The 17,098-nt window shown below is 59.3% G+C and overlaps 4 protein-coding genes across 5 annotated transcripts in view; 1 reads left to right on the top strand and 3 right to left on the bottom strand.

Annotated features, from left to right (window-relative positions):
* MTMR4 (myotubularin related protein 4) overlaps positions 1–3,865 on the bottom strand; it is a 57,775-nt gene extending 53,910 nt beyond the window's left edge. Inside the window, exon 1 of the mRNA XM_080388509.1 lies at positions 3,801–3,865. The gene's annotated coding sequence lies outside the window, so the exon portion shown is untranslated. The remainder of the gene's footprint in view (positions 1–3,800) is intronic.
* A 969-nt stretch (positions 3,866–4,834) lies between these two features.
* On the top strand, positions 4,835–9,348 carry LOC308064301 (caspase-1-like). Its single transcript, XM_080388556.1, has 10 exons — positions 4,835–4,912; positions 5,344–5,398; positions 5,783–6,055; positions 6,370–6,506; positions 6,753–6,929; positions 7,130–7,364; positions 7,485–7,637; positions 8,265–8,374; positions 8,717–8,822; positions 9,103–9,348. Exons 2-9 carry the CDS (start codon positions 5,392–5,394, stop codon positions 8,807–8,809), a joined length of 1,185 nt encoding a protein of 394 aa, XP_080244682.1. The 5' UTR covers positions 4,835–4,912; positions 5,344–5,391; the 3' UTR covers positions 8,810–8,822; positions 9,103–9,348.
* Positions 9,349–10,108: 760 nt separating this feature from the next.
* Positions 10,109–12,928, bottom strand: ABHD11 (abhydrolase domain containing 11). 2 transcript variants are annotated; one of them, XM_080388567.1, is made up of 6 exons: positions 12,696–12,892; positions 12,108–12,243; positions 11,832–12,005; positions 11,251–11,421; positions 10,795–10,976; positions 10,109–10,493 (listed from the first exon to the last, which is right to left on the bottom strand). In XM_080388567.1, the coding sequence occupies exons 1-6, from the start codon at positions 12,764–12,766 to the stop codon at positions 10,355–10,357; spliced, it is 873 nt and encodes a 290-aa protein (XP_080244693.1). In that variant the 5' UTR covers positions 12,767–12,892; the 3' UTR covers positions 10,109–10,354. The 2 variants fall into 2 exon arrangements, with proteins under 2 accessions (XP_080244693.1, XP_080244694.1); XM_080388568.1 differs by lacking the exon at positions 11,832–12,005 and having other exon boundaries at positions 12,696–12,928.
* Positions 12,929–13,720: 792 nt separating this feature from the next.
* Positions 13,721–14,875, bottom strand: LOC308064333 (claudin-3-like). Its single transcript, XM_080388656.1, has one exon. It carries the CDS (start codon positions 14,756–14,758, stop codon positions 14,114–14,116), a length of 645 nt encoding a protein of 214 aa, XP_080244782.1. The 5' UTR covers positions 14,759–14,875; the 3' UTR covers positions 13,721–14,113.
* Between the last annotated feature and the right edge of the window lie 2,223 nt (positions 14,876–17,098).

Here is a 17,098-nt window from a genome sequence, read left to right as displayed (position 1 = left end):
GAGGAGGGCTCCCTGGCACCAGCACATGTTCTCTGGCAGGAAAACAGGCTCACTGCAAACAGGCTTCAACCACTGAACATGTTTCAGTTTGATTTCAGCTTATGTCTCCCATTAAAAGAGCTGATTTTCCTGCACAGGCAAGGAACCAGGCACCACCCCAGTGTACACAGCAGCACGGTGCATTACTGCTGCTGCAGCCTTTCAAATCAATCACAATATCCAAAGCTCTGGCTGCAAAGCTGAAGTGCCTCGCACCAGGGCAGTTTCCTTCCTCACAGAAAATCATCATCTCCAACAGCAAGTATGCCCAGTTTCCTTGCATTTAGTTCTGAGCCACAAGGTACAGATGTGTTTGTACTTTTTGCAAAGGCAGAGAGCAACCAAACAACAAGCACTTGAAAGTAGGCCTGAACAGGCATTTACTATTTATAAGCTAATCATCTGATCCCTCCTAAGGGAAATCCTATCCTTTCAGGCTGTTGGGAACGCTTGTAACTGCACAGTCTCTGCAGGACTGCTAGGGGGGAACAGAAGGGAAGCAATTATATCAGCGAGGAGTGCATTCAAAGTGCCCAGACAAAATTCCTTCCTGCTCTGTAATAGCACAGGCATCTTCCTGGAGAAGAAACTAGGGATTACGAGCAGAGATTAATCTGTTATGCTAATTTGCTAAGAGCAAAGTAATTTTTTTAATAGCTCTTCTCCATTCATCATTATCTAAAAAAGGCTCTGATCTAGTTGCAAATGTTGATGTTCTGCTGCAAACAGCAATAGAGGAGAGTCTCACCATAAGAGCCTGCACTGAAATACAGAAACACACCAACAAGCAGCAAACCGTGGCTGGATGGAGCTACCCTGGGGGTGGACAGCAAGGATGGAAGAGGAAGGTATGAACTTTCATAACTGCTTGCTAATATTCATTCCTGGGGGGAACATTCCCGTCCTGGGAAGCTGAGTGTGATGTGCAAGTACACAGCACTGATTTTTTTTAATCCCAGTTCACATTTCTCCTGATGAAAATAATCTGGGTTAGATTATATTGCTTGATTTTCAATGCTCAGTGATTTCCAATGCAACTGCACACACTCAATGCAACTGCACACACCTCCAAGAAACAATCTCTTTCTTTCTAGCCTTCTTTTTAACTCACTTACCAAACTATTACTGAGAACAACTCTCTCCTTCAGATGACAGCAGCCTCTAAAGACGAGCTGAGGATAAAGAAAAGGAGTGGAAATAGCTTGGTCTCGAGCAGCATAGATTAAAGCAATGTCTCTTGGAGGACAAGACCCAGCTCCCAGAGCAACCCTCACAAACGAGGCAGACAAGACCCACACAGGTCTGGTGCCTGCCTTCATGCGAGCAAAGCTCAGCTAGATGCAGGCCACCAGAGCAGAAATTGCTGCACACATCCCCTTCGCTCCCACCACCACCAGGACAAGGGCAACTTTGAAAAGCCCCGCATGAACCAAAACCAAAAGCAAGCCAGTGCATATTTTGGCAGATGGAGACAACAATAAAAGCTGGCACAGTGGCATTCCTAAAAGTCTCCATATTGTGGCAAGATCTAGCCCTAAAGCTTCCTTTGATTTTGGATTTCTTTTTTCCTTTTAGCTTGCTACAGATGAATCTGACAGCTAAGCGACACTGTCAGCAAGACAGAAGGGCTGGAAGGGCACTGCCACAAAACTAACAGCAATGATACATCTGAGAAAATTTTTGCTGTTAAGGTGCTCTCAGAAAATTCAAGTAACTTACTGCCAGTGTAGACAGATTCCTGCAAACACAGCAAAGGGGAAACCAGATGTTCCTAGAAATTAGTAACTAAGTAAAACTTTTAAATTTATTTCACAGTCATATCTGTTTACTTAGATATTCATCTTCCAGTGAACACCATGAAAGACATTACAGCTACTCTACAAACTCCCAAACAGAGCAGACCACAGAACTTCCCAGGCTGTTAGCCAAGCTGCAGTACTTGCTGCTACTTTTATTAAAAAAAAAAACAAAACAAAACAAAAAAACCCACAAAACCCAGAAGTATTGAGATTTGATATAGAAGTTACCAGTAAATACAAAGTCATCACTGACTTTGGGAAGTTTGTTCTCATGCTTGACTTTCTATCACTGAAAAATAGACACTTTGTTTTCCATGCATGCACTTGTATACCACCAGCAGCCATACTGAACTTCCACAGTCCAACTGTTGTCCTTCACAAGTACACACAGACTGACCAATCTTCTCACAACAACTTGTTGGATGAGGCAGATAAAGTTCTTGTCACCACGTGGCAGCCTTTTTCACCTTTAATCCCACCCCCATACAACATCTGTGAACTCTGCCCAGCTTTCCATCAGCCTTCACATCACACACAGGCACCAAACCTGGGCATAGCAGTGCAGAAGCATCTGCACCAGTGTGGAAGCTAAGCCAATGCATCCTCTCCAAAGCCACCCTCTCCTACCTGCCTCCAGCCCTGCTTTCTGCGTTCCACTTATTCACGAACCCAGGCAAAGATTGCTTTCTAGGACATGCCTCACTCCTTCCTCCCTCGTTTCTCTGTGTAACAGACTATTCCTGAACAGTTTGCTTTCTCTTGTAACAGATGTGTGGCCTCACCAAAAGTATAGTGCCAGACTAACCAGACCACTGTATCAGATGCTCATCTCTTATTTTCCACTCAACACTACGAGCTGCTTGTGCATTTGATCAACATTTAGCTGCAAACTGTCTTCTGGTCATTGACAAAATCAGCAGTAGGATCCTTATGAGACTGTTAACATAACAACCCCAAAAATGCTCTGGGAGCCACCAATTTAACACGGGTTATTTTGAATTCATCCCCCTTTGGTTAATTCAGCAGGAAAACCCAAAGGCTTTGCATCAAATGCTTTAAGAAAACCTATGTTTAAAACACATAGCTGTTTGAGGATTTTTTTAAACAAATGTCAAACCTGCAACAACACGGCCTCCACACCAAACCACCAAACTTCAGCCACCAGCAGTTTCAAACCACCACAGAAAGCTTTGCCCACTTCTACCCAACAAGGAGGGGAGGCACCTCCCCCGAAAAGCAGCAGTGTGTGACCTCACGTGGGGGGCACCGGGCAGACCCCACCGGGTGGGGTAAAGGCAAGTGGAGTCCCTGGCAGAATAACCAGCTCCGTGCTGTTACCGCGGCCGGCGTGGCACAAGGATCTCCCACCTGCGAGCTGCTTCCGGGGGGGCTCTCCACGGCGGGCAGGGCTCCCGTCCGGGGGCAGGCAGGGATGGCCCTTGGCAGGCGGGCGGCGGAGGCGCTGCCCTCCCGGGGCCGGCGGGCCGGGACCACGCAGCCGAGATCTCCCGCCGGCGGGCCCGGCTCACCGAGCCTTGGGGGCCGCCCGCTGCGAGGCTGGACAAGAGCTGCCACCCCCGGTACGGCGGTGGGGCCAGCAGCTAGCAGGCTGCCTCCGCCCCAGGCCTGACCCAGCGGGAGCTCTGCGTCTCGTTCCTGCTCCTTAACGTGAACCAGCCTTTACCCCCGCCAGCGGCTCCTCGGGGCCGCCCCCCGCGGTCACGAGCCACCCTGCGCCGCAGCGGCACAGGCCTGCCCGGGCCCGCCGCCTGCCCCACCGGCACCGGGCCGCGGGCCCGCCGCCGCCTCAGCGCTGCCGCCACCGGGCCGGCAGCCAGCGCTCACAGACAGGCCCCGGGGAGGCCCCGCTCACCGGGCGGCAAAGAGGAGCAGCGGGGCCCGACCAGGCGCCGGGGAGAAGCCCGAGGAGGGGCCGGGGAAAGGGAACCACCGGGGTCTCACCTGGCTCCGGCCGCGCCGCTCCCGCCTCTGCCGCGTGCAGCTCCCCGCCCTGTCCCCCCCACCGACCCGCGCGGCGCAACCAATCAGCACCCGGCGCCGCCGGCACCGCCTGCCAATGAACAGAGGGAACGCGTCCCCGCCCAGCGCCACGGGCCGCCAGGGCACGCCCTTCTCCTCGCCCGCAAGCCTATCCCATGACCCGGCGCGACGCGTAGCGCGGAGGCGGGACCCGAGACTCGGCGCTCAATGAGAAATCACAGCGCGTCCCGCCGTAGCCAATCCGCGGCCGGTCAGCCGTTCCCCTCGAAAAGGGCGGGCGGTCACCGGGGCGTCGCGGGGGGGCGGAATAACCGGGGGGCCTAACCGGAGGTGGGGCGTCCCTCAGGTGACCGGCCCGCTGAGCAGCCCGCCCCCGCCTGCCCGCCCCCGCCAGGCCGCCGCGCCTGCGGGGAACTGGCGGCCGCGGGGCCCGGGGGAGGGAGGCGGCCCGGGGGGCGGCCCGGTGGCAGCAGCATCCACACACACCCCTGACACCGTCCTGCCCCGCAGGCCGCAGCCGCGGGCCTTGGGGTGGGGGCACCACAGGAGCCCCGGCCCCGAGAGGTGTTCTGGCCTTGGCAGGGTGGTGCTGGGGACTTGTCACCAGGGTTGGGGCACCTCAGAGCTGCGGCGTGGCTCAGCCTCCCCAGTGGGCCTGTAGAAGCCTTCAGGATGTTAAAAACATCTTGAGGTTGCATCGCCCTGCTGAGCTCTCGGCAGCTGCAGCACTCAACCTTCCACAGGGCTGGATGTCCCTGTTCCCCACGGCTTTTCCCTGGGTTCCCCATTGTTGGCATTACTTCAGCCATTCCCATCCAGGTATTGCCCTACACTCAACCTGCCCTGCGAAACAGCCCTGCTGATATACTAATGGGGCAACCTCAGGCTTTCTGACAACCCAGATTTTACATTTAAGGCTGGCTCCCCTTCCCCCTTGTGCCTGCAGGATGGAGATACAGCTGGTGAACCCTTGGGTGGATGAGGATGGCGCTGCTGCCCGAGGCCCTGTCTCGCTGCCAGAACCTGGACAGGGCTGCATGAAGAAGGGAGGAGCTGAGCTCAGCCCCAGAGAGGTCTGCAGGGTTTGGGGGTGTGTGGATGAAGGGGAGATTGGTCCTTGGGAGAGGACAGCCACCTCTGCCTGGCCCTGGGTCTGTGGGCTGAGCTGCCCCATGCCTGGCTCTGGGAGGTGCAGGAGGGCTGGGAGCCTCCTCCTGCCCTGTGGGTGCTGGGTGGTGTGGTGTGGGGACCAGTCACATGTGTTTATGATGCCCCAGCGTCACGGGGATGTGTTGAGCACTCCCAGGAGGAAAGCCGAGTGTGGCTGCAAAGGACACGGGGGCTCTGGCCCCATGCACAGTGACTTTGCAGGCATGTGCTGGGCTACAGGGGGCAGCAGGGATGGGTAAGCGTATGTATGGCAACAGCCAAAGAGCAGGCGCAGAGACTGAGCAGAGATAGAAAGTGAAACTGGTTTGAAAGTTCGGTTTCATTTCCCTCCCAGGAGAAAGAGACCTCGTGGCAGCTTTGGCAGGCCAGGGGCTGAGGAGCAATGGCGGGTGAGTACAACCAGTGGTGCTGAGGCTCGGCGGTGGGATGGGGGCCTGCCCTGGTCCTCCCTGGGTGCTGCCTCCAGTCCTGCTGACTCTGGCCAGCCTGACACAGTGTTGCATGCAGGCTGGGGGACAGCATCATTGAGTAGCTGAGGCCCTGCTCCTTGCAAATGTATCCCCTGCAGCACCTTATGTGGGTGTGTAGGAAAAGGGGGAGGTGGGTGATGTCAGGAGAAGCCTTGGCTGGCAGTGAGAGAGAGGGAGCTTCCAGGGTGGATGGTGGAGGAAGGATCAGCGGCTGGGGAGGGCAATAGGGAAGAGGAAGCACCCAGAGCAGGTGGTGGAGCAATCTTCTGTTGGTGTGGGAGCACTGATGGAGCTGCCCTACAGACAAGCTCCTGCTGAACGTGAGGACAGCCTTTGTGGAGCGTGTGAGCAAGCCACTGATCTCTGGGCTGCTGGATGAGCTGCTGGGCCAAGGGGTGCTGAGCCTTGAGGAGGTGGACGAGGTGCAGGATAGATACCCGGTGCGCACCGACAAGGCTCGCTGCCTCATCGACAGCGTGCGTCTGAAGGGCCCCAAGGCAAGCCAGATCTTCATTGACAGTCTCAGGAAGCGTGATGGCACCTTGGCAAAGCAGCTGGGTCTGGCCACTGATTCAGGTGAGAGATGTGGGGCTGTGGTCTGCCCTGACCATGCTGGGGCTCCCAGTGCCTCCAGCAGGATGCTGGAGCGGGGCATGGCCCTGGTGGGTGCCCAAAGCCTGAAGGCAAGGGGCAGTTGGGTGTCCCTGGTGTCACTTCTCTGTGTCATTGAGTCCCCCTTGCCATGCAGTGATGACAGGGCTCTCAAGGGGGGCCATCCCCCTTGGGGCTGAACAGGGACAGCCCAGCTCCAGTCATCTGTCTGTGCCCTGCAACAGTCTGCTCTTGCAGCAGGCACTTCCCAGTGTAACTGTGGGGCTTTCTGCTTGTAGGGCCCCTTGGTGCACAGCTGGCCTCCCCCAACACTGAGAACCCCCCTGGACACCCTGTTGGCATCCAGGGCCAGCAGTGGATCCGACAGTGCTCCGTGAGCGAGTACCAGCGCATCAGGGACACAGAGGGAGACCAGGTGCTGAGGGCAGAGGAGATGAGAGGAAGGCTGGAGCGTGGCCCAGCAGACAGGGGCCTGTCCTGTGGAAGGGGAGCCAGGGTCTTTGCTGACCCAGGAGCAGGGCAAGAGGTGTGGGGATATGCCCCAGGGATGGGACAGGGAGATATGGTTGCTGTACCCATGGGCCTTCTCTGCTGTTAGCTGCCTCCCAAGAGTCTGCAGCACCCACCCACTGCTGAGCGCTACCTCTTTCCAACCTCACAGATCTATCCCATCCATCTACCACGGGAGACACGAACCCGTAGGGCCCTGCTCATCTGCAACATTGAGTTTGAGCACTTGAGCCGGCGGAATGGGGCCGAAGTGGATGTGAAGGGGATGACGACACTGCTGGAAGGGCTGGGCTACATGGTGGACGTCCACTGCAACTTGACTTCCCAGGTAAAGGACTGCACAAAACAGCTGCTGCCGGCCCTGGGAGTGGTACAGAGACCCTCCTTGTGTGCACTGATGGTGAAGGCTCAGACACCACTGGCACACCTCTGTCCCCAGTGGCAGTGGCTCCTGCCCATGCCTGGTAGCTGGGTCTCCACATAGCTGGTCACAGGTGGCTGATGTTCCTTCCTTCTGCTGGTTTGTAGGAGATGGCTACAGTCATGAATGATTTTGCGAATTGCAAAGATCACTACACCTCTGACAGCACCTTCCTGGTCTTCATGTCTCATGGGGTCAGGGCTGGGCTTTGTGGGACCAAGAGCAGAGGTGAGACCACAGACATCCTTTCCCTCGACACCATCTATGAGAAATTCAACAACAAGTGCTGCCAGGCACTGCTGGGCAAACCCAAAGTGGTCATTATCCAATCCTGCCGTGGAGGTGAGTCCCTACTACAGGTGCCTGCAGGCAAGTGAGACAGCCAGGCTCTCCCAGGGCGCATAAGCACTGGGTGGGGACTGGACATGCCATCATCGCTGATGGCTTGCCCTGCCTTCCTAGGTAAGATAGGGTCCGTGATGGTGAGCAACTCCACAGACCTTGCCATGGCCACTCCCAGCTCCTCTCACACAATCCCTGCAGGGCTGGAAAATGATGCAATCTGTGAAGTCCACCTGGAGAGTGATTTTGCCACTTTACATTCCTCCACTCCTGGTAAGCACTTCCTGGAGATAAGTTGCCCTGCCTGAAGGCAGGTGAGGGCAACAGGACTCCCATTCCTGATGCCATGGGTCTCCTTCACACCTCCTCCTCCTCAGGGCAGGTTGCCAGGGGTCCCCTCAGTACTGTGAGCACTAGGGCTTCTGGAGAAGGCAGTGTCCCCCAGTGCCTGGGTACAAGGCCACTCCAGGAAACCCACAGATGCCTCTTAGAGGCACCTGGGCCAGAGCTTTGTGCCCCTGCCTGGCTGCCTTCCCTTGCCCTAGTTCCAGCCCTCCCCACCAGCTCTGCCTGCACTCCTTCCCCAGCTGATGTATATCACCACAGTGGCTGGCCAGGGCCACTTGTCATCTCCTGCTGGATCGCAGATGGCTCCAGGCTGTGCCAGCCTGGCAGCTGACATGGCCGGGAGCATGGCAGGGCTGAGAGGCTCAAAGAAAATACTCGCATCACTTCTGTCTTTGCTGGGATGCCCTGTCCTTTTCCCATGCTGTGGGTTGGATGGGCCATATATAACTGTCTCAGAGAAGCTGCCCGTCTCCTGCTCTGGCACCCAGTGTTAATCGCTTTTGCAGTGAGGGACACCAGGGAAATCACACTCAGCGTCTTCTGTCTCCCCAGATACTGTCTCCTGGAGAAGTTCAGTAACAGGCTCCCTTTTCATCCAGCGCCTGATAGAGCAGTTTCAAAACCATGCCTGTGACAGCAACTTACAGGAGATCTTCCGAAAGGTGAGACTTTGTAGTTAACTGGAGAGGCAGCCATGCCAGTGGTCAGAAACGCTGCTCAGAGCAGAGCTCACACCAGGGCAGGCCATTTCTCGGCAGGCCCCTCAGGAGCAGGCTCTGTCAAAAAGGGGTCTGGTTTGGCCTGGAAAGTCAGCTGGGTCCCTGAAGGCATCAGCACCCTGCCATGTGGTGGGCACACGTGAGCCTGGTGTTGGCGCCACCCATGGCATCCCTTGTGCCACCAGACACATGCCTAAAGATGCCCCTGCGGATGCCTCCTGACTCCCCTCCCCCTTCCCATGCTGGAAATGGAGCTGCTTTTATTTCTCCCCACTCTCACTCCAGGTCCAATATGCCTTTGGAAAATTCCCTCAGCAGTTGCCATCACAAGAACGGACTACAATGCTCAGGAAGTTCTACCTCTTTCCAGGCCACTGATCTCCTGCCCATGGTGAGTCTCTTCACCTCGCACCTCTGTGGCAGTCTTTTATCTGTGCCCCAAACATGGTACTCGGCCAGCAGGGAGGAGCAAGGAGAAATTCCCCATCGCTTCTGGGCTCCACGCCTCACGGCTCAGACAGGATATCCAAAGGGCTTGTGTGCTGGTAGCTGGGGCTGGGCGGTGGCCTCACTCCATCGTCTCCCAGCTGGCCACAGGAGAGACAGATGCTCGAGGAACTTGTTTCCATAATCCATGTCTCAGGAGCTTCTTCATCTAATGTTCTTCACAGGTGAAAAAATCATACACAGACAGCACGTGTCTTTGAATTTGGGGTAACACAGCAGAAAGCTCAAGCTCAAGGTGAATGTAACCCTGCTCAAGAGAGATGTACTTCTTGAGAAAAGGAAAGGACCAGTAGAAAAGCCAAGAACAGCTTTGCAGAAACACACTGAATCTCCAAACCAGCTACTTGTGCCCCCTCTGCTAGGCAATTACCAAACAGACCTGCAATAAAGTAAGTCTTTGGTTTCCTGTCCTCCCTTCTTTTCGTGGCCTCCAGACAACCCCAAACTGAGCAAACTTCCCAGGGAGCAGCAGAGACACCTGGCTCTGGAGCACCAAATGCAAAGCTGGTTAGTGTCTCTTAACTGTCCCGATGGATCCTGTCCCCAGTTGCAACAGAGATGATCTGTCAACCCCAGAGCTGCTTCCACCCCGCCTCTGGCTATACCTGTCATCATAAGGGGATCATAATCGTAAAGGGATTTCCAGAGCAGACAGCACTGCTCCTCTGCCTTTAGCCTGCAGTGGGTGTATGGTTGTTGCAACTGGCAGTAGCTGCTGTTACATTGCCTTCTTGGGGGACACTAAGTAGGTGGGATGTGAGAAATCAGTGGGAGCTCAGGGAGAAGGGGAACCCTGCCTTCACAGTCATAGAATCATTTAGGTTGGAAAGGACCTTTAGGATCACCGAGTCCTTTGGGGCAGGCTGGGCAGACACACTCCAGGTAGATTTCCATGCCTCCCCCTTGCAGGCTCATGGCCTTTCCTGGCTCAGGAGGCAGCTTCCACCCCCCATCCTCCATCCTCCCACTGCCCCTGAGGTGGAGAAAGGACACAATTCCCCTGGGAGCCAAGAAAGATCCTCACACCTATGTCTTACACACACTGCTGCCACAGCTCCTTGCATTAAGGGGCCCAGCCCAGTTGTCCACTCCCACCAGCATCCCTGCTGGTGAGAGCCCCTTCCCGTCCCCACCAAACACTCTCTGTCCTCTGCTGCCACACGCAAACCATTTTATGCCTTGGCATGGATTCAGCTTTATTGCATGTTCTGCAAAGTCACAGCCAGATCCACAACCAGGTGGTCTGGCAGCAGGAAAATGAGAGCGCTGCCCCCTCCTAACCTCTGGGGCACTCCAGCGCGGGCAGGACAGGCTGCACAGGATGGGCAGACTGAGCCCCTCCTCACAGAGCCCCGCACCATGGCCCAGAGCTCCTTAGGTCCCACGTGGCGTTTGCAGAAACCCTGGTCCTCAGTGCTACAGTGGTGGCAGGAAATTGAGGACAGCCGTGACTAATTCTTCAAATTTATCCTGATGGACTATGTGGCCTGCACCTTCAATGTCCTGGATATCTGCCTTGGGGAAAAGGCGCTGGATCTCTGGGTAGTGTTTGGAGCTGCAGGACAAGGGAATGCCACCATGGGAAGCGTGGTCAGAAGTCTATCCAGGCGTTTTCCCTCACCCTTCCCAGGCAGAGGGGGATCACAGGTTGGATCACATCCCCTTCCCAGCTGGGAAAGCCTGGGGCTGCCCACAGGTCCTCCCTTGCTCTCCAGCATGTTGGTGTCACCAGCTGCTGGAGGCAGAGCTCATGTCAGGACCTTCCCCATCTTGGGGGCTTCCTCCCACCCTCAACAGCTTCAGAAGAGCACTAGGGGTCAAGCCACAGGCTTCCAACCACTTCTCTCCAGTCCCACCTGATATAGGGCGAGTTGGACCCTCTCAAGAAGAGTGCAGGGCCAGGATATGGCTTGTGGAAGATGGGGAAGTTTATGATATCTGCCAAGTGGTGGGAAATGGCCTCCAGGTTCACCCGCCAGACGTAGCGGCCCTCCACCTCCAGCAGGTTGGTGAGGAGGTACTGTCTCAGCTGCGGGAGCTGCCACAAAAGGCGATTGTATACTCTTCAGTAAGAGCAACAAGCCCTCAGGATGTCCTGGCACCCTCCGTACTCCCCTCCACCCCCTTCTGCTCATCTCCCATGCCATCACATTCCTCACCGCCCCTGCAGCCCTGTAGAGATGTCCTCTAGCTGCCCATGCCAGTGGTGAGTGAGCAGGGGTGGAAAGAGTCTTGTGGCCCTAAAGCCCTGTGCTCTAGTCCCAGGGACAGGCTGGGCGCAGAAACCCCATGCACGGAGCAGCATTTCCTACCTGGACCACCTCACGCAGCTGATTATCAGCCAGCTGGCGGGCCGCAGAGCGGGCCAGGCCATCCGGGATCTTCACCGACTTCATGGCAGAGATGTAGGCAGAGAATTCAGAGATGTGTGAAGTTAAGACAGGACTAATGTCTACGGAGATGAGGCGCTCCACCAGGTCTGGCTGGGGACACAAGCAGGGCAGATGGATGCCAGCTGGGATCTCTCAGCGGGATCGGGCACAGGGCTCTGCTCCCTGCCAGACTCCCTGGAAGCTCTTAGCTCCCTCCTGCCTCAGCAGAGAGCTCCACATACCCTTCCCCAAGTGCCTGTGTCTTGGCACAGGAGACGTCCAAGCCCCAGGGACAGGGCAGTGCGGGCTGCCAGACAAATGTGCTGCTCCCACAGCCCAGCTGACGGCTCTGAGCAGAACAGCACCCCACAGGACAAAAGCCTCCCCATGTGGGACCGTGGGCAAGGCTGGCCCTGTGAACGGCCCCCTCAGACGCCACACCCCTTCCCACAGCCTCCCACTCCAGGAGCCACCTCGAGTCCGCTGCCCCCGCCAGCCCCAGGAGCCCCGCGCCTGCCGACCCGTTGCAAGGCCAGCGTCATGGCCGTCTTGCCCCCCATGCTGTGTCCCAGGACGATGCACTTGGTGATGCCCAGGCGGTCCAGGAGATGCTGCACGTCCAGGCTCATCGCTTCGTAGGTCATCAGCGGGCTGCCGGGGCTGCTGCCGTGGTTCCGGGCATCCGGCATCAGCACCTGCCCCGGCAGGGTCACCGTGTCATCCCAGCCCCGGGAAATGGCCCCCTGTGCCCTCCTCCCTGTGGCTCTGCGGCCCCCTAACCCCTACCAGACCCTTACCTTGCGGCTGCCGCGGCATGCCAGCGCCTTGGCCACCGACTGTAGGTTGCTGGCGCTGCCGAAGAGCCCGTGCAGCAGCACCAGGGGCAGCCGGTCCCCGCGGCCCCTCATCTCCACGTAGGCCAGCGGCACGGCGCTGCGGGGGAGAGGGCGCTGGGCGGGCCGGGGGTGCGAGGCCGGGGGCGTGGCCAGGGATGCGGGGACGCTGCGCGGGCCGGGGGTGCGGGGGCGTGGCCAGGGATGTGGGGGGCGCTGGGCGGGCCGGGGGGGCGGGGGTCGCTGGGCGGGCCGGGGATGCAGGGGCGGGGGCGTGGCCAGGGATGTGGGGGGCGCTGGGCGGGCCGGGTGTGCAGGGGCGAGGGCGTGGCCAAGGATGCGAGTGCCTGAGGGCGTGGCCGGGGGTGCAGGGGCGTAGCCAAAGGGCTGTCCTAGCGGCATGGGGGCGGGGCGGCACCCCCTAGATGGGCGCTAGGGGCGTGGCCTAGACTGGGGCCGTGGCCCGGGGGGGCACCAGCCCCGGGTAACGGCCCCTCGCCTCCTCCCGGGACCCCTCCCGCCGCCTCCGCCCCGCGCGCGGCCAGGCCTTACGTCACCAGGGAGCGGGCGGCGGCGGCGGGCGGCGGGGCGGGGACACGGGCCCGGGGCAGCCAGCGGAGCATGATGGCGGCGGTGGCGCGCGGGCAGTGACGCAATGCACGCCGGTGGCCCCGCCTCTCTGCCCGCGGCGGACGCCCCCTGGCGGCCGGAGGGCGACCTTCCTACCGCCGGCGGGCAGAGCGGCCGCCGCCCCCCCCCCGCCCCGGCCGGTGCGGGGAAGCGCCGCCCCGCCGATCCTTATCGCAGCCGCCTGCAGCCAGCGGCGGGGGCCGGGGGGGGCCGCGGGAACCTGAGTCGGGCGGGTCCGCTGCCTGCCAGCGGGCTGCGGCGGCCGGCTCCTGCCTGCGCCTGCCTGCAGGTGCCTCGCAGGCAGCACAGCCGCCCGCCCGCCCGTGGGCAGCGTCTGCTCCGTAAGCCGCTCCGAGCCCCCGAGCAGGCGGCGGGGGGGTGTCTGGGTCCTGCCTGCCTGTGCACCTGCGGCGGCTCCTGCCTCTTTGTCCCTGCCCGTTGGAGCGTGGCGGGGCCGGGCGGGGGGAGCGGTGCTGCGCTACGGCCTCGCCCCAGCCGCCGCTCGGGGGGAGGCGCCCCGTGTTCCCCCCGGCGGGGCCAGACTTTGGACCGCGCAGGCAGGGAGCGCCGCTGGCAGCCTCCCCGCTGCCTCCCACCCCGCGGCTGCCAGGGAGCTGCCGCCGGCCGGGCAGGGGGCGACCGGCGCCCCTCCGGGGCAGGGGGGGGCTGCGGGGTGAGAGCCCCGTCCGCAAACGCGGTGCTGCTGTAGCCGAGGGTGTGGGATGGCTGTAGCCCTGGACCCCTCCCCGGACCCCGTGAGGTCCCGCTCTTGACCGGTGTGGTCCCATCTGTACCCCATGGGGTCCTGTATTTAACCGGTGGGACCGTGCCTGTAACCGGTGCGGTCCCGACCGTACCCCGTGGGGTCCCGCTCTTACCTGTTGGGGTCCCATCCGTACCCAGTGAGTCCTGCCCCACACCCCACCCCACCCCAAGGATACTCGGGCTACCAAAACAGGACATGTTTATTGACAAATGTAACCGGTACAGACCACGCGTAACAGGGACAGACGGTGCCCGGCCGGTGGGGGACACACACACACACCCCAGGGCGGGGGCACTGTCCTTATCCTTGTCCCCATCCCGTCCCACCGGTGCGGGCAGGGGCACACCGGGCGCCACTTCTCCCGCCGACCCGAAACCGCCTCTTGTTTAACCGAAACTGTCTCTATTTACACAGCCTGGCCCTGACCCCGCAGCCGTCCCTGTCCCCTCCTTCGCGCCCCCCCCCCCGCCCTCCTGCTGCCGTCCTCAGTCCCCACCGGGGGTGATGGGGGTCCCAGGAGTGGGGGGGGTGTAGGGGATGGGATGTCGAGGGGTCCCGGGGATCTCGGGGGGGCTCAGACATAGTTCCTCTTGTCGTAGCTGGTGACGGCAGAACGCGGAGCAGAGTAGGCCACCTTGCCGGTCGGGTACCTGTCGTCTTTGGGGGGGCAGGAGCAGCAGAGCAAGGACCCCCCCAGCAGCAGAAGGGCAGAGGCTGCCCAGCCCACGTAGAGCGAGGTGCCCAGCTCCCGCTTCTGCGCATCGAGCACCAGCGGGTTGTAAAAATCCCGGATGATGGTGTTGGCCGACCAGGAGACGGGGATGAGGGTCATGACGCCGGAGAGGAGGAAGATGACGCCGGAAACAATGGTGATCTTGGCTTTGGTGCTCTCATCCTCCACGCAGCGGGTGCACTGGGCACCCACGATGGCCACCAGTAAACCCAGGACAGCCAAGACGATGGCCACCACCAGGAGGGCGCGGGCAGCTTGCAGGTCCTGCGGCAGGGCCAGCATGGAGTCGTAGACCTTGCACTGCATCTGCCCCGTGCTCTGCACCACGCAGTTCATCCAGAGCCCTTCCCAGATGATCTGGGCTGTCACGATGTTGTTGCCGATGAAGGCCGTCACCCTCCACATGGGCAATGCGCAACAGATGATGCTGCACAACCAACCCAGCACCGACAAGGCCACCCCGCCGATCTCCAACCCCATCGACATGGTGGCTGGTTTGCTGCCTCACTCCAGGCGATGGTGGAGAGGAACCTACGGACCGAAACCGTTGCCGTCACCAGTCACCGCTTGCGGCCCTTGGGGGATCAGCTTACACCTGGGTGCACCTGCGCTTATAAGGGCTGGCGGGGCCAGCTCAAGCGCCCGCCCGGGGTGGGGTTTCGCTGCTGGACGCTCCTCTCCACTCCTCCGTCACCCGTCACCTGCCACCTGCGTCCCACACCCTCCCCTTTGTTTGCAGAGATGGCGCCGGGTTACAGGCAAGGGTGGGAGGGGGAGAGACGCCGCCTGCCACGGCCATCCCCTTGGGTTTGGGCTGTGGGCACCGGCAGGCACGGCCACCATGCTCATTTGGACCCACGGAACCCCTTGGGGACCTGGAAATCCCTTGGCTTTGCCATTCCCCCCTGTAGGTGCCGGCGGGTCAGGGTTTAGTTTATTTCTGGAGCGTCTTATCAGTGCTCACGTTTAACTGGGGTTTGGCAAGCACCAGGTACCTTTGCATCGCTGTGCAAAGTGCAACCTTTTCACCATGCTGTGATGCTTGTTGCTTTGGCACCGCCATACCAGGGGACCCATGGGTGCTCCCACCGTGCTGGGCAGGGAGCGCCAGCAGGGATCCCCTGACCGGGTGATAAATCTTTACTCATCCTGTTCAAATATTGTGGCCTTGAAGGAAGCAGATAATGCACGTAACTGCACTGACATCATCACCCCATCAACCTGAGCGAGCAGACAGTGAAGGGGGAAAAAAAAAGGCAAGTGCAGGCAGGCTGCCGGCAGTCCGGCTCCGACCTGACAGTGACAGCCCTGTGGCTGAGGTGGGCATGTGTGTCCCCCACCAACGGTCCCCCACCAACCATCCCCCCAACCTTGCTGGTGGCAGTGCTGGTATTTCTGCCCCCCCACCCCAGGAATGTGGTTGCCGGCCCCGCTGGACACGGGCTTGCTGCTGCCTGTTCCCTGCCTGCCCCAAAATCTCCCCTACGACTTATTATTAACTACTTGAGCGCAGCAGGATGCTGGCAGCCAGCGCTGTGGAGGGAGCCCCCCCTGCTCGGGCACCCAAGGTCTGTAATGGGGGGAGCCCCCCCGTCTGCCTGGCTGCACCCGCAGCACCCTGACACCCCATAGCTGGGGGGGGGGGGGGGTGTCACCTTCGGATGCCCCACAGCACCCTGAAATCCCGTATCTGGTTGAGTCAGCTACTGCTGCCCTGCAACACCCTGAACCCCCATAGCCAGCGTGGTCAGCCTCTGCCACCCCACAGCACCCTGACACCCCATATCTGTCTGGGTTAGATGTTGTCACCTCCTTGTAGGACAAGGCCTCAAGGACAAGAGTCCAAGTACTGGTAGCCTGATGAATAGAAACTTGTTAGAACTTGTAGGGCACAAGCCCTGGGAACAAAGGAACAAGCTAACTGCGGACCCCTGAGCCGTTACAGTTGAGGAGGCAGCCAGACGGACAGAGAAACGAGTAGCCAGATAAGGGAACGGATAGCGCCAATATATAACTTTGTTAATCAAGAAAGCCGCGTGGAAAGAACCCCCCTAATTTTGGAATAGAAATTGTTGCTATGTCAAGGTAAACTAATAAGTTCCTATTGTTCTAACGGTGTGCCTTAAATATCAACCAATCAGTGTTTTTTACGCGTAAGATTTAACCAATCAGTTGAAATATGTAGAAGGTAGAAACGTATATAATAGTAAGAAAATCACTAATAAACCGACAACTTGCTTGCATCAAGCTGCATCCCGTCTCTTCATTCGCCACACCTCCTGTCACCTCAGCACCCCATATCCATCCAGGTTGGCCTCTTGCCCCTTGCAGCACCCTGTATCTGACCTCTGTGACACCCCAATACCCTTTATCCAGCCAGGTTAGCCTCTGCCAGCCCATGGCATACCCAAAATACTCTGGATTGGTCAGGTGGCCTTCTGCCACCCCACTGAAACCTGATCACACCGCAAAGGACGCCCCAAGACCCCCCCACCCAGCCAGGGTTGGTGGCTGGGGGGATGGGGGTACCCCTATATGTGCTGCTGAGGGGGAGCCCATGCATGCAGCACCCCAGGGCCTTGTGTCCTTGTCCCTGGGGGTGCTGGGGATCCCAGCCGTCGGGGGCACCTTGGGATACCAGGGATGCCAGCGCTGCTGGCAAGTGATGGTGGGTCCAAGGCCAGGCTTGCCGGGGTGCTGCTGGCACTACACTGCCAACACCAGAGGGGGGTCTGGGCTGGCCGAGGGCCCCCAGGTCTGCACGCAGGGGTGCCGGCAGCACATGCATCCGGCAGAGCTGTGCCAGCGGCCCCGGGGTGTGGGTGC

The sequence above is a fragment of the Falco punctatus genome, assembly GCF_963210335.1.
Source record: "Falco punctatus genome assembly, chromosome: 1".
Classification (NCBI taxonomy): domain Eukaryota; kingdom Metazoa; phylum Chordata; class Aves; order Falconiformes; family Falconidae; genus Falco; species Falco punctatus.
This window is presented reverse-complemented; position numbering and strand designations above follow the sequence as displayed.